The 22,891-nt window shown below is 43.7% G+C and overlaps 1 protein-coding gene across 1 annotated transcript in view; it reads left to right on the top strand.

The window, feature by feature from the left end:
• LOC103051455 (potassium voltage-gated channel subfamily KQT member 1-like) overlaps positions 1-22,891 on the top strand; it is a 207,609-nt gene that overhangs the window by 91,557 nt on the left and 93,161 nt on the right. The window contains exons 13-15 of the mRNA XM_088146177.1: positions 7,229-7,323; positions 10,884-10,924; positions 11,526-11,587. Of these exons, the coding sequence (XP_088002303.1) occupies positions 7,229-7,323; positions 10,884-10,924; positions 11,526-11,587 (198 nt within the window). The remainder of the gene's footprint in view (positions 1-7,228; positions 7,324-10,883; positions 10,925-11,525; positions 11,588-22,891) is intronic.

Raw genomic sequence — 22,891 nt, forward strand, 5'->3', positions numbered from 1 at the left:
AGGGGAATATTTTAGAGAGCCCCAACAGGACAGCAGAAGCCCATCTGTGCAGCCTGGCCAAAGCAAAGAGCCAGTGAAATTCCAAGTCTGTGGTCCGTGAGAGGCAAGAGGCTGGCACACACCCGTTAAAAAGAGCCCCCATGCAGCAAGATGGGAGCCAGCTTGAATTTAATTTGAAATCAGTGCCCCAAATATGCTGTTTAAGGAGCTACTTTCCAAAGCCATCAAGGGTCTAAGAGAAGGGAGTGAAGCTTGCTCAAAGCTTTTTCCAACCAGAATGACATAAAGTGATCCTTAATGAGCCAAGCCCACCAGGAACAAAGATAACTTTAGTCCAGGGTTAAAAAGAAGATACCAAGCTCTTATATCCACGGAATCCAAGCCTGTCTCCAAATGAAGTGCACCATTTTTAATGCATCTTGAAAATGCAAAGATGGCGCTAACAAACTTAGAGTGAATGGCTTCAAGGACATCAAGGTTTCTGAAAGAATTGGACATGGAAGAGGATCTAGAGATGACCTTCACTAGCAACCCTTGCCAGATATTTTAAAAATGCTCCCTCCAAGATAGTGTTGCCTAGGATAGCCCTCCAAGGTATTTATGAGTGCACACCTGCTCAGTAGCCTTCCTGGTCATTTGCCATTGTTGAATTTTGTGATAATTTCATGCAATTACCACAATAATATGTTACACGTTTTTCTTTGGAGCAGAAAAGCTGTCAGGGCCCTTCTCATTCCCACCCAGAAGATAGACATGATTGCAACATTGTCTGCATATAAAAGAGCTGGCACCACTCAGCCTGCTAATGTGGGGGCGGGGGGGTGATGAACGGGCAGGGACGGAGAAGGCCTGGAGGACTGGGTTGATCTACGAGGTAAAAAGGAGCTGAGCTATGCGTGACCCGTGAAAAAAGGAGTGTGAGTTCAGTTGGGTGGTTGTGGCCACCACCGTGACTTTTTTGACACCTCACACCCCCACAGACACTCCTGCCACTGAGAGTCCAGACGGTGAGGCTTTTGCTCCCATGGCGTTTTCTGCTCTCCTTCTTTCGGATGGACCCACCTGCTCCTCAGCAGAGCTCCTCTTTTACGCTAACTGCTGTGAGTTGCTGGCTCTAGGATTTGGGAGGACTATCTTCCTCCTCCTGTCGTGATTCTGTGTTTCCTACCATTAGCCTTTAAATAATCAGAAGGGTGGATTTCCCACTAGCAGGGGGCTTAACTTCCTAGAGTCCCTTCAGGCTGAGAAGGGGACATATCGGATAAAGACGTCACAGAGATAAATAGCCGGACAGGTAGAAAATGCCAACATCGCTTTGCTCCGAGGGGCAATGATATTACATTCAGCGCTTTTTTAACATTTACACATCTTCTAAATTTAGACTCTTTCAACCTGAAATAAAGCCACACGAAGATTAATAAACACCTCAGATTTGAAATATTTCTTGCCATCTTTTCCCCTGGTTCTTCTCCCTGGAATCTTTAGCTGGTATTTTGGCTTTTTAAAAATTGTTCCTTCTGCCTTGTTCTTTACTTTGTCTTGCCAAATTATTGACTTAGTTTGTGGAAGAAGGAGGGAGGGAGGGAGGGAGGGAGGGAGGGAGGGAGGAAGGAAGGAAGGAAGGAAGGAAGGAAGGAAGGAAGGAAGGAAGGAAGGAAGGAAGGAAGGAGGGAGGGAGGGAGGGAGGGAGGGAGGGAGGGAGATGGGAAAGAGGAAGGAAGGAAGGAGGGAGGGAGGAAGGAAGGAAGGAAGGAGGGAGGGAGGGAGGGAGATGGGAATGAGGAAGGAAGGAAGGAAGGAAGGAAGGAAGGAAGGAAGGAAGGAAGGAAGGAAGGAAGGAAGGAGGGAGAGAGGGAGGGAGGGAGGGAGGGAGGGAGATGGGAAAGAGGAAGGAAGGAGGGAGGAAGGAAGGAGGGAGGGAGGGAGGGAGGGAGGGAGGGAGGGAGATGGGAAAGAGGAAGGAAGGAAGGAAGGAAGGAGGGAGGGAGGGAGGGAGGGAGATGGGAAAGAGGAAGGAAGGAGGGAGGAAGGAAGGAAGGAGGGAGGGAGGGAGGGAGGGAGGGAGATGGGAATGAGGAAGGAAGGAAGGAAGGAAGGAAGGAAGGAAGGAAGGAAGGAAGGAGGGAGGGAGGGAGGGAGGGAGATGGGAATGAGGAAGGAAGGAAGGAAGGAAGGAAGGAAGGAAGGAAGGAAGGAAGGAAGGAAGGAAGGAAGGAGGGAGGGAGGGAGGGAGGGAGGGAGATGGGAAAGAGGAAGGAAGGAAGGAGGGAGGGAGGGAGGGAGATGGGAATGAGGAAGGAAGGAAGGAAGGAAGGAAGGAAGGAAGGAAGGAAGGAAGGAAGGAAGGAAGGAAGGAAGGAAGGAAGGAAGGAAGGAAGGAAGGAGGTTGTTTACTTGTTCTGAAATCATGACCCACAACAACAAAAGCACGTATTGTGATGTCTCTGTCAACGCAAGCTGTCAGTGAGTGGGTCCTCCCTACTTTTCAAGTCCTGGATAGGCCTTTCCCTCATGGGAATCATCTGCGGCCAGACCTTCACCTTGAACTGAGTGAGTGCGCGACTGACTTCAGCTGCAATCTGGTTTTGTTGTAGTCCTCGATCTTCCTGATGTTTATGCCTAAAAAGAGCTACTCAGAAAATGAGTGAGAGGAGAGGTGCCAACTTCACGCCCTCTCCCCTCCTCTGCTGCTTTCATTTCCGTTATTTATGGGTTGACTAATTCTAAGCCTTTGCCTGGGCTTCATTTTGCATTACTTAACTGCATAAATCTTTAATTCTGCACGAACAAAGGGAGGTTTGGAAAATTAAACTTTATTGGGAAAGGAGAAAATTAATTATGCATTTGGATAGCCCCTTTTTCCTGGTTTTGTTTTCAAAACCTTTGTAAACATCTAGGCGCCGAGCCATTGCGATTCAATAGCGAGAACCCAAAAAAACAGATCTGGAGCGGAACGGGTGCCCTGAGACAAAGCGCTCTCAAAGCCGGTCAGTCCAGAGCCATCCTGGCAGAGATGCCCTGCGGGGGAGACAATGGCCGGCCTTTTTCTGGCCAGAAGGACGGACGTGTCAGCGTCTGTCAGCGGCGAAGGAGGGAAAGGACAAGCAGCCATCGTTTTTAAGCTCTTAAAAATGGAAAGGATAACCGACCTGCTGCCAAGCACACCCGTGATCCCGCCAAGGAGGCTATGTTGGAGCACTGCTAAAGACTGACTACAGAAGCTTTCCTTTCCTTTCCTTTCCTTTCCTTTCCTTTCCTTTCCTTTCCTTTCCTTTCCTTTCCTTTCTTTCTTTCTTTCTTTCTTTCTTTCTTTCTTTCTTTCTTTCTTTCTTTCTTTCTCTTTTCCCTTCCTTCCTTCCTTCCTTCCTTCCTTCCTTCCTTCCTTCCCTCTCTCTCTCTCTCTCTCTCTTTCTTTCTTTTTCTTTCTTTCTTTCTTTCTTTCTTTCTTTCTTTCTTTCTTTCTTTCTTTCCTCTCCCTCTTCTCCCCTGATTTGCTTTCCCCCTCTCTTTTTATCTCCCATTCCTAGGATCCCATGGCTGAACTCCAAGCATGATTCTATTGCACACTGGAGGTGCTTAATGCATGCTAATAGTTAGCTGAGCCTGTGGCAGAGTGGAAACAAACAACCCGGCTAATGAGCTGTTGTTAGTTATTTTTCAATTACTGAGTTTTCCAGGGGACCTTCTCCCCCTCTCTTCTCCTCTCTTGAACCCTGGCCAAAAGCAGGCCTGGCTTGCCCAGATTCCCTACTGAGTTTATGCAGATTCCCAACCACCAAAAGCCCAGTTAGTCCCCACTCACCATTCCTTCCCTGTGTTTACTCCATTAATAGTCGCATTGTCATGGAAATTTACCAGGTTTAGTTTCTCTCTTTCTTAGTGCTCAGTCGCAGCCAACCCCACTGGTCCTTGAAGTCTGAGCAACAATGCCGTCTGATTGCAAATTAAAATTAGGAGTTTGTTTTAAAACTGCTTTGCCCCTCGGCCAGCAGCCCCAGACTGGTTTGCTTCCTCGTGGGCTGTCCCAAACTCTTTGCAGACAGAAAGTCTTGTCTTTTGTTTTAAAGTTTGCACGTTGATAATCATCTGAGACATTTTTAGCATGTGCTAAATACTAAGAGAGTATTTTTTTTTTCTACTCTTCTCTTCTGATAAAGAGACATCTGCCTGGCTCCTCACTGGCCCCCAGGGATTCCTAAGCCAGGGACAGAAAAGCAATTTTCCTCTAGAGCAGTGTTTCTCAACCTTGGGCGCTTGAAGATGGGTGGACTTCAACTCCCAGAATTCCCCAGCCAGCCATGCTGGCTGGGGAATTCTGGGAGTTGAAGTCCACCCGTCTTCAGGTTGCCCAGGTTGAGACCCACTGCTCTAGAGGACACACTTTTAATTATTTGTTTGCAGCCTCCAACAGTCACAGGGGCATGGATGGCAATGCAGTGACATCACCAGAGGAAAGAGAGCCAATTTTTCAGGGTTTTTCCCCTTCCTGGAAAAACATGTTCACCAAGGCTTCCCTCCCTCCCCCCACCCCGCAAAAAAGCTGCTATGAACAATCATACTTCCAAAAATCAGCACTTTGCCATTATTTTCAGCAGTGCAATCCTACAGGGCGTCTGGGGAGTGCCAAAGGGGGCACGGGACACTTCTGTGGCTCAGGGGTTTCGGATGCCCACCCAGATCTAAAGCAACAAACCCACAGATGTTATTTTGGGACCCAAGATCCAATTTATTTATTTACGTAAGCGACTTCTGTAGCCACCCATCTTGCAGCAGCAACTCTGGGTGGCTAACAATAAAACAACTGCAGCAGTCCAAGGAGTTGAGAACAATGGCAGTGACAATCAGTGTTGAGTGAGTGCAAAGATCCAAGTAAAACCTTTAAGTCTTTCAGACGGACAGCCAACCGGAGGGCTCGCCTAACCATCCAGCCCCAAGCCTTGAGGGAGAAGCCAGGCCTTTCTGCCCTGCAAAAGGCTAGCAGGGTTGGGGATCTCTGGATCTTGGGGGATCTGCCCCACAGGGTAGGTGCTGTTACAGAGAAGGCACATCCCTTGGTCCCCACCAGATGACACTCCGTAAGAGATGGGACCTTCTGGCCCTGGTGTGGTGGTGTATGCAGAGACAATCGAAGACAGGCGGACTGGCAGATAGCCTGGCCCTGTGCCATTTGGGCTTTATAGGTGGCAGCCAGACCCTTGAATTGTACCTGGAAGCTCTCTGGAAGTCAGTGCAGCTGACCCCGGCAGTGGGTCTGCCACCCTGACAGGTCAAAGATCAAATAGACTGGTGGATTTGTTGGTCTTCAGATGACCACCCCACCTTACCCCACCCTGGTCCAGACCTTGCAGTTTAAAGCAGCAAGACTGGAGAGTGAGGGGGCAGGTGGCCTGCTGCCGAAGTCAGAGTCAACACCCTCGTGCAGACTAGCCGGGCAACCTGAAGTATGTTTCTGATGTAAAGAAAGATGATTGTGTTTGAAGAATTATTCATTTTCTGCTTTTCATCAACTCAGACGGTCATTTTCAGCTGTTTGGTGCAGATAAGCTGCAGATGTGAAATTTCACATGCTCTCTTTTATGTGCAGAAGTTAAGATCTGCATTGTACTATACCTGTATGGATGACGCACTGCCTTATGATACCCCAGAATTGCTCAAACATTCACCGTATGTACAAAGGAGAGACCCACAATCTCTCCTGCACTGCACACCTTCTTCCTTACTGCAAGCAACCACATGCTCTGTGTGGACATCAGAGGTGAACGAGCCACACAATTTCTACATAAGCTAGAGTTACAGATTTAAAAACAGGCATAGCTTCAATCGCACATTTCAGCCACCATCTTGACTTTTTTGACCATACCCTGTGGACAGCCCTGGTAGGACCATTGTTCTTCCTCATGATCTCTTTGCACACAGGTTGCCCCTTCATGAAATGAACATATGAAGGGGTCTTCAGTACAGGACACCTTTGCCCAGGGCTCCCTCTGCAATCAGCGCTATTCAAAAAGGGATCGGGAAATTTTTGTGGGGTGGTGCTGAGGTCCCATAAAGGAGCAACTTTTCAGGGTTGCCCCTTTCAAGATTAAGAAAAAAGCAACAGTCTTCTTCACTATCTTCTTTGAGGGTTATTTCTTTACGCTGCAGTCTTACATTCACTCTCACTTACAAACCTTTTGAGCTATGTGAGGTTCTCACATCTGTCTTGAACTGTGCATCCTTGCAGCCCCTTCTTCTGTCCTTTCTATGCCAATTTAGGAACAGACATACCCTCACTGCCTCCTAACAAAATCCCATTCTACGAGGGAAAGGAATCCGTTTCCTCCGTGGAGATCAGAACCCTCCATTCCCCAACAGGGATGCTAAGTTTGTATCTGCAACAATTTCCATAGGAAGTCACAAGATGTCCTGATCGTGGAGTGATGGCATTATGAAGGTGTTTTCCCCTTCTTCCTCTTCTATTTTACTGTATCCCTAAGATTTACTCAATGTCTATTTTATGTTTTATACCGTTTTGCTATATTTACTTAATTCTTCCTTTCTCCAGCATTTAAGTCTTATTTCTTTTAGGTTTTCTATGAGTGTTATATTGTCTCGGTTGGATAGGGCCATTGTTTCTGAGATTCGTTTCCTCATTTGTTTTACTTTGCTGGTCATTGACCATAATTACAAAAATAAAATCTACTCTAACTTTTGGGGCCCAACCAACCTTTCTTGTCCAGGAGAAAGGAAGATGGCATAGTGACCAGTTTCCTTTTGTCTGATTCTTGACACTTCTACTGTGGTAAACCAGTCTGCAAAGAATACATCTGAAGAAGTTCAAGACCATCTATGATATGGGACAAGTTACGAGATAAGGAATCTCTGCCTTCCCAAACAGTTCTTGGCTTCCCTAAAAATCACCTTTGCCTTTTCTGTGAATTCTTATTTTCCTTTTGGCCTCATGTCACAATGAAAGTCCTGCTTTCTAGAGACCTGGAACAGACTGGCCTTCTGGCTGACAGAAAGAGGTAAATGAGAAAACCCAAAATGTTGTTTGCCATCAACTCACCAGGAGGCACCTCTTCTGCTGAACTGCTGACCTCCCTCATACTTTAAAGCACCATATAAATCGTTCCATGTTTGCCATATAGGTATTAATATCCTGTATGGTTCAAGTGCATGAGGCAAAATAGGGCATCCCTTCCCTTGTGCATTTTTAAGTTTGTTTTTTTCAATTTTTTCCCCCCAGCAAGCTCGGAAGCCTTACGATGTCCGTGATGTCATTGAACAATACTCTCAAGGACACCTCAATATGATGGTTAGGATAAAAGAGCTCCAAAGAAGGTAAGTTACAATCTCCATTCAAGGGCAAACAGCCTGGGACCCTTTTGATGTGTTAGGCGACAGCTGTCCCGGTCTCCTGTCCTTGACCGTGCTGAGGACGACAGCCGTGGAAATCCTGAACATCACAGAATACCAGGCTGCCTTCATCTTCTGAGCCAAAAGAGTGGCTTTCTGGGGGAGAAAGCGGCTTTCTCTGGCCCTGAAAGAGGGGTGCAGAGGAGACATGGGGCTCAGCCCTGGGAAAGCCCAGGGTGGGAAGAAGGCTCAGAACAGCCCCACTTTGACCTTGTGGTCCTTAAAAAGGGACAGGCTTTCAAGAGTCTGATAGTAGACCCCACTACAAAAAAGTAGGGGGGGGTCTGTTACCTGACCTAGCCTAGCTCACAGGGCTGACAGGCTCCTTGGTATCTTTGGGGGGTGGGTGTTGCACCAAAAAGGAAAGAAAGAGTTTAGAAAATGCTGGGTGCAGTAGATAGAGGCAAGATGTTAAATTACAATATGAGGCACTGTGCCGTTGTAGAGGAGGGGATGGGAATGGGTTCTTGCTCAGGACTAAATCCAAACTCTGCTCCCCTGCCTGTGTGGTCAGGTCAGGGCCCCAGAAGCCCACTCCTCACCTCATCCTCCCTCAACAAAGGGGGACCAGGCTTCCTGAGTCATTCTGCAGGATGAAGCCAGGACTACTGTTTGTCTGCCTGACCCTCCACAGACCTCTTGAGGAAGAGAAAGTGAAGAGTGGCGTTCCCCATCTTCCCCAGCAAGGAGGGATAAGCGTGGGGCAGCTGAAGCCTAGCTCAGCTGGGTCACCAGCATTTGCCTCCGGGGGAGATGGAGGACACTCAAGGCTGAGTCTTGCTTGCGGGCAACCCAGCTGCTTGCCTACTGGCGGCGGGGCTCTCGCTTGCGTGCTACGTTCCCTCTTCAAGGAAGCTGCAGGCCAGCCAACAGTTGCCCACCAAGAGGAGGAACCCCACTTGGAGCCCAAATTTGGCCCCCAGGCCAGAGGTTCCCCATCTCTGCTGTAGAGCAACAAAATGATCCCATACCAGATTAATTTCTTGCTGTGTTTAACCAATTTTCTACACTTGATGAGCATTAAACATTATTTTTCTCAAAAAGGTTTGCAGTAGAGGTTGAAGTAGCAGCCTCTTTAATGCACCACCAATACTCCACAGAATGCAGGGAATCCTTCCCTTTTAGTAAAAACCATTGGAACGCCAATGCCCTTTGAAAGACTAAAACAAAATTCTCATGGACATAAGTCCATTGCGTGCATTCCCCTTTTAACACTGTTCGAGGATCAATAAGTTGCACACATCAGAAAATAGGAAGGGAAGTCTGACTGCAGAGGGACAAAGGCTTACATTATTTGTGAAGGTTTTTTGCTCCTCTTCTACATAAAAGAGGGGTTGACTCATTGGGATCACATACAACTAGGAAGAAGATGAGCTTGAAGGACAGATCCAATTGTATTTCTTATGCTGGAAAGATTAACAGGATGTTCCATTCAGGTCCCCAAAGAAAAGTCTTTCTTCTCCTTCTCCTTCTCCTTCTCCTTCTCCTTCTCCTTCTCCTTCTCCTTCTCCTTCTCCTTCTCCTTCTCCCTCTTCTTCCTCCTCCTCCTCCTCCTCCTCCTCCTCCTCCTCCTCCTCCTCCTCCTCCTCCTCCTCTCTTCTTCTTCTTCTTCTTCTTCTTCTTCTTCTTCTTCTTCTTCTTCTTCTTCTTCTTCTTCTTCTTCTTCTTCCTCCCCTCCTCCTCTTCCTCCTCCTCCTCCTCCTGTTGCTGCTTCTTCTGTTGCTGCTTCTTCTGTTGCTACTTCTGTCCTCTAAGGAACAAACCAGCATTCCTTACTCTCCAAAACCCTGAGAGGAATCCATGCAGAAACTAAACCAATTTCTTGCACTCCTTATCTCTGAGAATAATGATTGAGCAGCCTCCAGTGGGGATACCTGCTCCATTTGCCGGTGAAAGTCAGCCAAGTGCCTCCTAGAGAGAAGACAAGTTGCCTTTTTGTCCCCGGCGCCTCATATTCTGCAGTGCAAACTTCTGAGCATTGGCACTCAGTTCAACTCTCATGGATGATAAAGTCTCATAAATGAATTTAGTTGTTTAAAAACCCTCTTTATGGTCCTCCCTTGTTCCTTTCAGCAACCTTCCCCATGGGTATGGGGAGGCAAGGGAGGTTTTGTCTGTGCATGTGTAGTGTTAATGTGTGTGAAGGAGAACGGGAGGACACGCATGCATCTCTGTGGACATTTGCTTCCATGAAGCCTTGGAACTCCAACTGATGCTCCTGTTGTCGAGCAACACACGTTGGGCATCTCTTCAGCCTTTTTCTGGGTAGCATGGGGGTAACTTCAAGGTCTGGAAAGTCTGAACCATCACTATGCTCCCAATGCAGGATATAAAAATCAAAAGTCATTTCGAAGTATGAAATACTCTCCCCATTTCTAACAACAGAAAAGCCTCCAACTTAAATATGTTGAACGCTTCCTCAGCAGGAAGTGGCTGGTTCAGAAAATCCAAGATGCTGGCATACTTCAATGACTAAGAGGTTTCATTTCTCTCCCTCCTAATTAGGAGCTCTCTAAGTAAAATCAAATTGCGGTACATTATTTTGCTTTGGTCATTGACAAACCTTAAATAACATTGAAATAAGATAGAAATAAAAATAAAGAGCAGACAAGATAAAGAATATATACACAGCCAACACATGCATAGTTTTCTTAATATCAGATAAGCCAGTGTTGTCCAAACTTGGCCACTTTAAGATGAGTGGACTTCAACTCCCATAGCTGGCTGGGGAATTCTGGGAGTTGAAGTCCACTCATCTTAAAGTGGCCAAGTTTGGACAACACTGAGATAAGCCATTTTATCTGAGGCTGTTAGCACCTGTGAAGCGGCCTTCATCCATTGCATGAAGAAACCGAAAAACGGGGCTTTTATTATAATTAAACTTTGAGCCTGTTTAATCCAATCAGACTGCCCCTAGTGAGGTCCTGCCAAACCTGGCTGACTCTTGAACAGAGCTTGGTGACAGATCTTGACAGGATCAATGGCAAAGAAGCACATGGGCTGTGGTGTCAATGGTTCCTGGCCCTGATGCTCCCACATTGCCATGCCTTGCCAACGGCAGACCTGGAAGGGAGATTTAGGAAAACAGCCTTGCATGAACTCTCTGCCAGAGAGAGACAGGAACCGTTGGAACAACAGCCCACGTGCTTCTTCACTGCTGATCTTCTCAAGATCTGTGAAACCAACTTTTAACCCCTTCACTAACTCTGTACCCCAGCAGTACCATCTCCTTTCATCTTAACTATATTTCAGCTGATCAGAGCAGTGACCAGAACCAGCATCAGAGCCAAATAAAGTTATCTGGATATTATAATCCACAGGAAGGAATTGAGATTAACTCTGTCTCCTGGATCAGATTTAGCTCACTTGGTATACATCCTATAAATATGATTGACATCTTTTCTTTTCTTTTTTTTTTTAAAAAAGTCTCAAATCTATTTGAACTCTGCTGAATTAAAATCTTTCTTCTTCTTCTTCTTTTCTAGGCTGGACCACTCCTTGGGGAAGCCTGGCCTCTTCCTTCCAGGTACAGAAGTAACGATTGCATCAGCTCTTGAGTTCTTTTGGGTGGGTGAAAGTTGGTCTTGGAGTAAGAGTTAAAATGGAGAAGAAGGCTTAGCTTTCCCCTGTTTCTATCTGCTGTCCCATCACAAGTCAGGGTCTTCTGAATGCTCTTCTCCCCCTTCCCTTTACTTATTTTTCTGGTGCCTTCTTCCATCGCAATTGCATTCTCCTTAGGAATTGGTCCTCTTCTGGTGGATTTTTATCATTTTCTTCATGATTTTTTTCCTAAGGCCATTCAAGGGGAAGAGAGCTTGACTCATCACTAGTCAAGATATGAGTCCAACTACTAGTTGGTCTAATCCATTCTCACTGGAATTGGTGTCCCAAGGTCTTTCCCAGGTCTACTGAGATCTTGTTCATAGAGATCTTAGAGGTGGAATCCAACATCTGATGAGTCTGTATTCACTTATGCTCCCCTATACCTGCATGTCCTTTTTATTTCATTAGAATATATTCTAGCTGTAACAATACCAGCAATAAGCTTTTTGTAACCTTCAAATGATCTCGCAATTCAAGCAGCTTTCCTCAGTCTTTTAACAAAATCCTCTTGTTTTTTTATTCAGAAAAGGGGGTAGACAAAGGATACTACACAATGGGAGCCAGACTGATCAGACTGGAGGATAAGGTAAGGTCTTTTAAAAAATGCTATTTTTGCTGGCGATTTCCAGAAATGTTCTGTGATCAGTATGACTGTCTGTATGCATCCTTTACTCAACATCTGAGCCAAATAAATGTACTAGTTCATTGTAAACTATATACAGATTACACTGGGACAGTTTTTCATTTGAACACCATCTTAATGTACAAACCTTGTCTCTGAGTGGGAATGTTTACCCTCAAACCCTTTGTGTAATGTAAAGATGTGTTCAGGGTTTAAGGTTTATTCTGAAACTCAAAGCATTGAATAAACCATAATGGCCTTTTGCTTCCAAGGTGACTACATTTGTTGTGTCATAATTAGCTGCTATGGAAGTGCTGTTTGAGAGTTGATTTTAATCTGTGGAAAGTATTGTCCATGGGAAATCGAGACAGTGGTCCTAAACAAGCGAGGTGATTCTGCTGTGCATTAATGAAATGGCAACGGATATTGATTATTGGTTATTCTAAAGCAGGGTTCTCCAAAGTGGTCAGTATTGATCCCCAAGTGTTGATGGGACTATCCAAGGGATCGATAAATGGCTGGGGGTCAAAAGGGGGCCAGTAAATGTCTGGGGGTCAGTAGGCGGTCGATAAATGATGGAAAGTCAATTCAGGTCAATTAATCCTTTGGGGTCTTTGTAGAGCTCCACGCCAGTCCCTAGTAGCTAGTGGCAAGATAGGGTTAACTAAGGTTGGATGGTCAGCCGCCAGCGAGAGCGGCCTTGAGTTGTCTCTGTTAGTAGTAGTAGTAGTTAAAATAGTATTTATTAAATTATTTTCATATAATAAATGTTTGGGGGTCAATGAACAATCTGAAACTTCTTGAAGGGGTCGATGAGCTGAAGAGTTTGGGGACCCCTGTGCTAAAGAGTGTGGAAAAAAGTGGAATGATGGAGTATCAGTGTTTGAGTCATATAACTTTAATTTATAGGGTTCTACTGTCTCCCGAGGGAGAATTTTTTAAAAATGTTAAGATGGTTGTTGTGACCATACAATCAAAGACCTACCCACTATTTTTGTTCTGGTCATGGCCACCATCTTGACTTTGATCCCACCCCCACAGGCACCCCTATCTCCTTTGATCAAACATATTCTGTAAGTGTTTGTGGGGCTTCCAAGAAACAGATATGAGTTTGGCAGAGCTTTGGAAAAAATAATGGGTCAATTGCCTGTACAATCTGCTTGGAAAATGTTCTCAGACTGCAGGCACGGTTGATGTAAATTCTTACGGAAAAAATGTAACCCCCCCCCAAAAAAACAGTATAATTCGCAAGAATGCTCCCTCCCTCAGATGTAAAAGAGGAACACCTGAATTATCTGCCCTTATCCCTCCACCTGCTAAGACAGGTCCCAATCCATGGAATTTCACTTGGGCAAGCCCTGCTGAAATGAACAAGAGCTATCGGAAATACCAAAACATTAGGACTTATTCCTTAAGAAGAATAGCAGAAACAGGACCTTCCATTTTTTCACTCTCCAATTTCTCCAAAGTGCTTTGAAGTCAGTCCAGAACTTCCTTGGTTCTGCCAATTTCGGACACTAAAAAGAGGTGGGGAACAAGGCGAAGCAGGAATCTATGCCTCCTCTAGGCAAAAATGGCCATTCCCTCCATAGCCACCTTCTGGGGTCTGCATCATGCAGTACAAACATTCTATCCAGAAAGAAGGGAAATATATTGCTGCCCCCCTTCCCATGTTTCCAGCATCTGCTGAATGTCTTGGGACCATTTATCCCAAAATGTGACTTGTCTGAATGAAGAAGGTGGAAGCAAGGATGGGGGCATGGCACCAAAGGTGAGCAGCCAAGGACTTTGAAACAGCAGCAACCAGGGTTAGAAGCAAGGGGTTGCTGCGTGCTTCTTGTACAAGCAGGAAAAGTCTAGTAAACTAGCTGGGGGGGTTGAATTAAGTTGAGTGACAAAGGATGTGTATAATACAGTCCAGCCCCTTATAGGGCTAAGGTGTTGCCTGTGAAATCTTCTAGAAGACTGTTAGGCCCATCATTTACTTTGCATAACTTATTTATTAAGTTAGGAACTTTTTAAAAAATTGGATCTGAAAGTTCAAGTCCTCTTGCTCAGTGTTTCTCCATCTCAGCAACTTTAAGATGTGTGGACTTCAACTCCCAGAATTCCCCAGCCAGCCATGCTGGCTGGGGAATTCTGGGAGTTGAAGTCCACACATCTTAAAGTTGCTGAGATGGAGAAATGCTGCTCTATACAGTTAGAATAGGGGTTCCCCTGTGGAGTTGTCTTCACTTGGCTAAATGTACGGTAGGCTGGCAAGTCAGTTAACTTTGTGGGGCCTGTAATCACATTTGTCAGTTGGAAAAGGCTCCTTCTGACTTTTTGCCATCATACACCAACCCAACTCCCCTACATTCCTTTTGTAGGCCTTGTTAACAATTGCATTGTACAATAAAGTAGAACCGAGTCAACTGAAAATGTGTGCACACTTAGGCTCCCGCCGTATTCACTGGTTTCTTATCATGAATCTGAAATAACACCTGCATGTGAACAGTAAGGATGCATTCAGACTGCAGAAAGATGTTGTCTTTAATTTTTCACCATTACAATTTGCCTCTGTTTCTGTTCCATTAAGAATTTGTTGCATACCGTTTGATTAAGGATGCCTAAACTTCTCCATTGCAACTGTAGATCTCCATCCTATGTAACCATTTCTGTCTTTGTTTTATTTTACTAAAAGGGTATTCCTGCCCTGGATATCAAATATCATTGGTTTGCATGCTTCCGGTTCAAAGATTTTCATTTTTATTGTTGGTGTTCTTGAAAAAACGCCATCTCTTTGGTGGAAGTTTTCCTGCATAAGCCGTTACCTTCCCATTTCGATCAGTGCAGAGCCTCTGTTTCCAAGAAGACCTGCTAGTATTAAAATTTCCATTTAAAGTTTTCATCTGTGGCCGCTTTAGAAATTAGACTGGAATCGGAAGTGCCCGGTGGCTTTTCCATTGGAATGGAAAGTGGTGTGCTCCAGAGCAAGGGAAAAACTACATGAAAGAAAAATAAATTCTCAGAGAGAGGGAAATGGACAAATGGCTCTAAGTACATGCTAATAAGTTGGATTAAAAATGCCTATTATTTTTCATAATTCTATGCCAATCTGTTCTGTTATATATAGTTGTAACGGACATACATAGTAGTAAAACTTGTTTCAAACGTACAGATTATGTCAACATGATGAGGCTACGTGATAGCATTTAAAATGAGCAAAACTGCTGAGAAATGTAGAGCAGTAGATTTGAACCCTTTAGGGCATGATCAGAGTTTCAGGGCAAGTCACAGCAAAATGACTTACATAAATACACACTTCACCGCTGGGTGAATTAGTTGAGTTTTATTTTTAGTAAAAGGTGGTCAAACTGGAAAAGCAACATATTTGAGAAGAATACAAACACATTCTCTTTTTTTGGTCCACGATGCCCTGCGAGTATTATAATACTAAACCTAAGTGTATCTTAAGGTAGAATAGGAATGCACCATCTTCTACATCCCTTATGATTTTCATTTCTCAACTTTGGGTCATAGACTACTACAGTATGACACTGGTTTATGCAATGGCCACAACTGGAACCAAGTCGGATCTTCCTTAGCAGGAACAGATTTCCTATGGTGGGAAGAAAAATGGGTTTAAAGTTTATTTAGAGTTCAAGAGCAATCATTAAAAATGCATTATATACAGCAGGCAAAGTATCCACACACACACACACAAATATAACTGTAAGACAGGCCTGAAACTGTTAGTAATATGGAGAGGTCATCAAAAGCTTCTAGAAGCCATAACTACTGATAAAAAATTTGCAACCTTCTTGGAGATACCTGAAAATTTGGTCACAAAGAAGGAAAATGGTCACCTTATGCTCATAAAAGCAGCCAGGTTTTCTAACTCTAGGTAGTATAAGGTCCATTCATCAGTGTGTATAAAGTGGGCATTTTAGTAATAAATGTGATATGGTTTCAACCTCCATATATGAACAAACACAAGTCTGATGTTCCTAAGAGAGGCCGGTACATCTGCCTGTTTATCTCCTGAATTGGATAACGCACCGATTCAGGCCAGGGAGAAAAATCTCCTGTGTGGTGCATGTAAAATCTTAAAACGATATCTAGGATAGTCCAAAAGAGAGGGGAGACTGCATGATAACAAAGGTGAGAAACTCTAGCTCTGTCAGACTGGAATTCTGGTCCCAAATCCTCTCCTTTATGTTGGCGAAATTTTATCAAGGCCAAGAGTGAGTATTGCCAGGACCAAAGTTTGCCAAGTCATAATGCATTTGTCTTCTTAAAGAAGAACCAGAGCTCTCTAACAGGGTAAGGTGAACCAAGGAGGTCCCCCAAAGGATTTGCTTGATTTAATGCAACGAAGTCTCCAATGAGCCCCTTCTCATATGAGAAGTTTTAATTTCAAGAGAGAAGCAGAGGAGACGTTGCCTTGGGTTTCTTTATGGCCAAGACCTTGTCTGAATCTGGCCCCTTAGTTTTAACTCTGTTTTGATTGTGATCGTTTTGTACTACATTTTCATGTTATAAAAGACATTGCTATATTTTAACGTTTAATGTAAACATCTATCTACCCTAGTAATAAACAGCATGCATAAATAATTTCTTGCTCCACAAGTCAGCCCTCAGCTGGAATACTATATCCAATTTTGGACACTCCACTTTAAGACATAAACAAACTATAGCATCTTTAGCTGAAGGCAACAAAGATTGGGCCAATTCCTGTGAGGAAAGATTGAGGGACCTAGAGAAGATTGAAGCGAAGGTCTGAAGGCATTTTGAGGAACGTTTACCCAACAGTCAGCAAAACCCCATCCTCTACTGTCCAGAAAACAGGTTTGTTTAGAGGAAAACGCTGTAATGATTCTGCAGGACCACATTTTTTAGGGTAATGGCCCCAATTCCTGCATGGAGGCCCTCTCCCTTGCTGGAGCTCTGAGTCAAGACTGCTCTACCTCAACCTGAAGAGATTTCATGGTGGGACTTCTTCATTAAGCAGGAGGTTTCATCGTCTTCTGACTAGATTCCCATATCAACCCCATGATTAGGAAAATAAAGAGCTGGTGTTTGTGGGGCCGTATGTACATGTGGGATTGACGGTGCTGTCTAACTCAGTGAGAGTATATGCATGAATGTATGCTGATTATCTTTACTTACCTCAAAGGAAAATGATCCTGAATTTGAAAGAGTCCCTCCTCCAAAAGACTAGACAGGAAAAAGTTGCGCATGCGCCTAAATCCTGTTCAATGTTCAGCTCCTCTACCTTGTCAACTGGAGTCGCCAAATCCTACTAGAGGTTCCACAGACACACATTCACACACAACTGTGTGCACTGGACAGAAACTATCCTCCCCCCCCCCCAAAAAAAAGCAGGAGAAACCATTAAATTGATATGAATTGAATTCATGATTACAGGTTAAAAGAGTTGTAAAATAAGGCATTCCATCTGTCAAGGAAGTGCACAAGTTAATTCCTTGAACATATAAACACTCCTAGAACTCTGTAGTGCTTTGGGTTCGAAGCCCAAAAGGTGCTTTGGAGCATCTAGGGGCATGCAACTCTTTCAAAACACCCTTGTCTTTTCCCAGGATGGTGCGTCTGCCTTTCACAGGCTGTAGCTTAATTTCTTCATCCATTTAGCAAATGAGTCAAAGAGCTAATGGAATAATATACTGTGCATAGTCTCGATGCTAATACTGCACCCAGCTTTCCTGTTTAATGCCTTTCTAGGCCCCCCTGCCTCTTCTCTGCAAAATCTTTGGTCTCCTGTCTGATTTTTACTGAGATATTTTCAAGACATTTGGTTAAAACACTTGAAAATTACCACCCAACCAATATTGCCTGTAGATTTTGAAAGGCTTGACTAATTGTGAGGGTATAAAATCTGGGGTTTGCCTTTATATTTATTAGATATCATTTGAGTAGATGTTACAAATTATACACCATAGTTTATTGTGTTTACAGTATAAATGTGAGTCTCAATATATTAGAATATGGTAATTGACATTTTTTGTTGTTATAAGTTTATAGGTTGTTATAGGTTCAGTTTTGTAGTTAGTTTTAAAAGATCATAGGTTTTGTTCATTTGTACAGGTGAATGGGCTTTGTAGGACTATAGGTTTACTCATTTGGCATCGTTTGATAGATTTTTATATTTATATTTGCCTTTTTATTGCACTGCGGTGCATTATATGCTGGACACTGACTGAATAAAGATTCATCTTCTTCTCAACCAGGACACCCCAGCTCTAGAACATTTATCCAAGTCCTGGTTTATGCTGTGATTTTGAAATGGATTTATCCTTTATGCAAAAGTCAAAGAAACCCTATTAAACCTGCATCAAGGGCGTATTGATTAACAAAACGACCTTCACTTTCCGTTGCTGGGCCGTCAGCCAGTTATCGAAAACGTTGGCCTTGCTTCTCTCTAGTCCTTTCTGCCCATTGCAACATGTCGCCCTTTGCAGTGACGTAGGAGGACTTCCTGGGGTCTCAGACGATGCATGGCTACCTCCCTGCTTTCCTGAATCTGCTGAGTTAGGGGCAAAGGTACGGCTGTATCTTCTTCCTACCAGGGTGCCCCACTTTATATAACGCCTCTTCTTCTAAGCCAATACCCAGGTCGACCAGATACCTTTTACGTCCATTTTGTTTCAGCAGATATAAACCCGGACCCCACCCATAAGGTAGCAAAATTTGTCCCTGGACTATGGCTGTTACGAATCAAATGGGCACGCTGGTGGACCCGCTTTGATGTTGGAAACGGATCCATCCTTTCTTCTTCATTAGCAAATAAACGACCCTTTCGATAACGCACAGTTCTGCCTGATCTTTCCACTGCACAGTATTTTCTGAAAAACTACTTTGCCTCCTCCAGAACAAAAGAAAACCCACACTGTTGTGGCGATGCCCAAACGGTGGGATTTCTTTCCTGATAAATTCATTTTCTCAGGCAGTAGGATAAATAGATAAATTCAGGTAGGAAAGGGGGCTTTTAGGAAGTGAGGAGCAGAGTGTGTTTCTTTATTTTGTGGCTGCTTTGCTGTTCTTTTTCATGCTGTTTAAGCATTTTTGTATTTCGCTGCCTATTTGGCAATTTGTGCCATTTAATTTTTTTTAATGTATAGCTGCCTAAATTTCTCCTAAGAGAAATCCAGGCTACTAGCATTAAGATAAATGATTTTTTGTGTCTACAGTTATTATTATTATTATTAGACTGGGGGGGGGGGAAATCATCTGCTTTTTTCCTACTGTGCAGATTATAAAATATTGAGCATAACTTTTTCATGGTGTAAAATATAAAACCAGAATTAACCGTCCTTCTGCATTCATAAAATGGAAGTCCTATTATCTTCCTTAAAAATAGAAAGGATGAGCTAAAATATAGTACGTCTCTTTTGAAAAACCAGGACTGAGATGGTAAATTTTTGACATAAATACTGTGCGCCAGATGAAGCTGTCTTAGAAATCTGGTTCGGGAATTATTTCATTAATATCGATCAAATGCATTCAATAAACAACCGACTTTCACTGGGATACTTACACAGCGCTGTATAAATACCCCATAGAAGGACTGTTTCATTCGTGGAGGAAGACCGACATGGTCTGCTTTATGTCCTATAGGCGTTTGCTCTCACGAGCCCGCTTACATGAATGCAAAACCATGGAAAGGCATTAAAATGTCAGGGTTATGTCAATTCATCTTGAAGGGAATCTTTCGCTTTCAGATGCAGCCCAGAAATAGCTCAGAAATTACACTGCTCATTCATGAATTTCATACTTAAGTGGCTGTTTCCAAAAATGTCACGGCGGGTGGGGAGGTGAGTTGGTTTTGCTTGGCCGGAGCTCTGGAGCTGCCCTGCGTTCGTTTGGTTTGGCTGAGGCCGCGAAAGTCTATAGACCGAAATAACTTCTTACACATGGACATCTGCCTGGTGAGAAGAAAGGAGAAAGCCCGCCAAGGCCTTCTCCGCACATCTAGCAAAGCAAAGTGATAAAACGAGGTGGGGAAGGTCCATGGTGGGGGTCAGAGAACCATTTCCCATGCATATAATGGGAGGGAGAAGCTTTTTAGCTCGAATGCCCCCTTCCAGCATGTCAGAAGGTATGGTCAAGATGGTCCACAGTGGTGCAGTTGAAACTCCCCCATAAAAAACGGGCAGAACTTTGATCATGCTGTTGTGGCAGCCATTTTTACTTTTTGGACCATGCCTCTGGACACTCCTGGCCTGCTCAGTACTTTCAAGAGGTAAATGTTTGGGTGGGGCCTTGAAAACACTTGAGGGCTGAAGACGTTCATCCCTGTAATGGGCCAGCGAGGTCAGAAAATAGGGATATTATTGGTACCTCTTTCCTTGCAATTGTGGAGACTTATCTGTAGAGTTGGTCTCCCTGGCGTCCACTGGGAGTGGGGGGTAGAAATATCAAGGTGGCCACGACTGTGAAATTGGCATCCTGTCCCTTTTTAAATGTGTTGCCTGTGTGGTTCATGTAAAAAGGGGAGGGGGTTCAGTCATGATTATGGTGACGTTCTTGACTTTTTTGGCTTTGGTTTAAATAAAAAAGGAATTAGATATGTGACAAATATATGTCTGTGAGTACACGTGAGTGTGAGAGAGAGGGATGCCCCACCATTTTGTTAAGGGAGTTTATTGTATCAAACAAGGATGCTTCACATGTATATTTCTTTCAACAAAGAGAATGTTAATACCTTTACCTGTTTGGGTTAACTTTCGTTTAGGTTCTTCAGCATTAATCCATTTTCTTCTATCACCCCACTGCGTTAGACCTCTTTTCTGTTCAAGACGTAGTATTTTACGCTAGTATTATATAGAGAATTACAATAGCGCTTTTAAATCTTTTGATGAATTAATTCTGTCATTTTTTAATAAAGACACCATTTTGCATTTAAGTATCCAACGGAGACTATCTTAAAGTATAGCAGTTCTGTTTCTTAAATGAAACGCATAATGCTGGGTCTTCATTTCACTCTTGGAGAATATCCAGTTCTTGAAGGCTTTTTAGACCAGTGATAGTAAATAAGATGCAGTTCTAAGTTTAACAGCTGAAATGCAAATGTGTGGCTCACACCAAAAATTCCCAACCATAAGATGCAGATTAATGTGGATGCAAATATTTGTGTAATACTATGGCTTTGTGTCCCCGGCTTTGAACAAATTCCCCCACCAGAATCTAACATGAAATTAAGGACAACCTCAGAAGGCGTCAAAATCGTCAAGATGGCGGCCACGTTCACATAATCACACCACCTCTTTTTTACGTGCATCATACAACACATGTGAAAAAGAGGCAGAGTTTGATCATGCTGTCACAATCACCACCTTGGCTTTTGGGACAGACAGACACACACACACACACACACCGACGCCCCTCCGTGATATAGAGCAGGAAGATTTCAAAGAAGACATTTTGCATAATCTAGAATTTTGATTAGGAAGCCCAGAGCTGAGATGGATTGAAGCTACCCAGAATCTGAACTTCAGTCCCTGTCAGAAACTCCAGAACGCCAGCCTTCTGGCCGTCCCTGTCCCCTCCCCAACAAAAGGCTCTTCTATAAATTCCATGTTCTTCAAAATTGGCATGTAAGCAAGAAAGAATGGGCGTTCCTGCTACTATGTGTATTACTGTTACTAGTAGCAGCAATCATTCAATTTTTGTGGGGCGCCCCTACAAGGTAACTTACAGGAAACTGTTTTTCCATACGTGAAGAAAACTGTTTCCAGTTAAGATTTAGACTTAGGGCATCCATCTGCAGTCTGAAATGGTACAGTCCAAACTTGACTTTACCACCTCGATGGAAAGTAGGGTTCTAGTTGAATAATGGCTCTGAACCTCAGGTTTGTTTTTAACAAGCTTTTCTCCCCTACAAAGAAAAGTCATGGTCTCGGTCATGGCTGTGGCTACGGTTTGTACAGAATTAGAATAATTACATAGGGGAGATTCAAACTGAGTACAAGCAATTTGGTGAAATCTGTAGACAAGTTTGAGGAAGGGAAAAGGCTGAGTTGAACCAAAAGAAAAATCTGGGAAGGGAAGGGAAGGGAAGGGAAGGGAAGGGAAGGGAAGGGAAGGGAAGGGAAGGGAAGGGAAGGGAAGGGAGAAAGACTGAAGCCCTTGATAACTCGGGACAAACATACGGAATGCAGATGGAGACCAAACTATTGATTGCTTTGTGCATAAAAAGGCAGGTTGGGTTTTAAAAATAAAGAGGAAAGAGAAGGAAGGCTGAACTAGAAAGGAAAGAAATACAGATGTTGCCTCTGAAGAAATGAAGGAAAAGGTGTTTCCTTTGGATGGCTGTGATCTGGTAATTCGAATTGTGGGGTGACATAGAGAAGTCAAAGGAACTGTTCCTTGCAGATTAGATATCTACAGTCGCCTTAGCCTTTAGAGCACAAGATGTTCCTTGTCTATAAACATCCAGAGAGAAAGACAGTGGGAGATTGAGGGTAATCTGCCCCCCACCCCTTAGGACAGCACTGAAAAAGAAAACTTCTGAAGTTTCCTTGAACCAAAACTAGTGTGCAAGTCTAAAGATAGGTTAATGCCACAAAGGATCACTCTGTGTATAGAAGGGCAACACCAGTGGCTTGCGGGTACGGTACATCCTTAGCTGAGATATGTAAAGCAGTAACACGGGTGACCCCATGAATCTTCATTTCCTCTGCCTTTGGTTGTACAAAGACTGTAGGCGATTTTCTCCTGCGAAATAATCCTTTTCTGTTAGCCCCACCTCTCTGTTGACTGTGAACAGAAAATTGCAACTTAACATGAAGAGTGGACTTCAACTATTTCTGGTTGATTTGGGGTGGAGTTCTATTTGCCTTAACTCATTTGCATTAGTTAATTAGGGTCTATTTTGAGCTGTTTTTCTGTCTGTTTTAAATCCTCTATTTTTTGTCCAATTATTGGATGAAGTTCTGCTGCTGAACAAGTCCTCTTTTCAAGTTGGATTAAAGTTTTTTTTTCTTGTGGAAATAAGAGGTAATCCTTTCCTGGATCCATTCTCCACTGACGGGAAGAAATATCACAATAAGCCTACATTTCCATTCAACTTTAAGATAATTAATTATGTTACAAAACCATATCAGAGAGGTATCGGTACGTTCAGAGTGGTGTCATTCTGTCACAACTCTTCACAGCCTCATGGTACTACAGTTAGCAGTTTGCTCCTGCATAACCCATCCTTGTGGTGGAGAAACATCTGTCCAAGCTACAAAATGTAACAATAAACCTTGAAAGGATAAAATGGGA

Source organism: Python bivittatus, unplaced genomic scaffold (assembly GCF_059951505.1).
Source record: "Python bivittatus isolate LINGU-HERP-01145 unplaced genomic scaffold, Pbiv_v1 ctg000010_np1212, whole genome shotgun sequence".
Lineage (NCBI taxonomy): Eukaryota > Metazoa > Chordata > Lepidosauria > Squamata > Pythonidae > Python > Python bivittatus.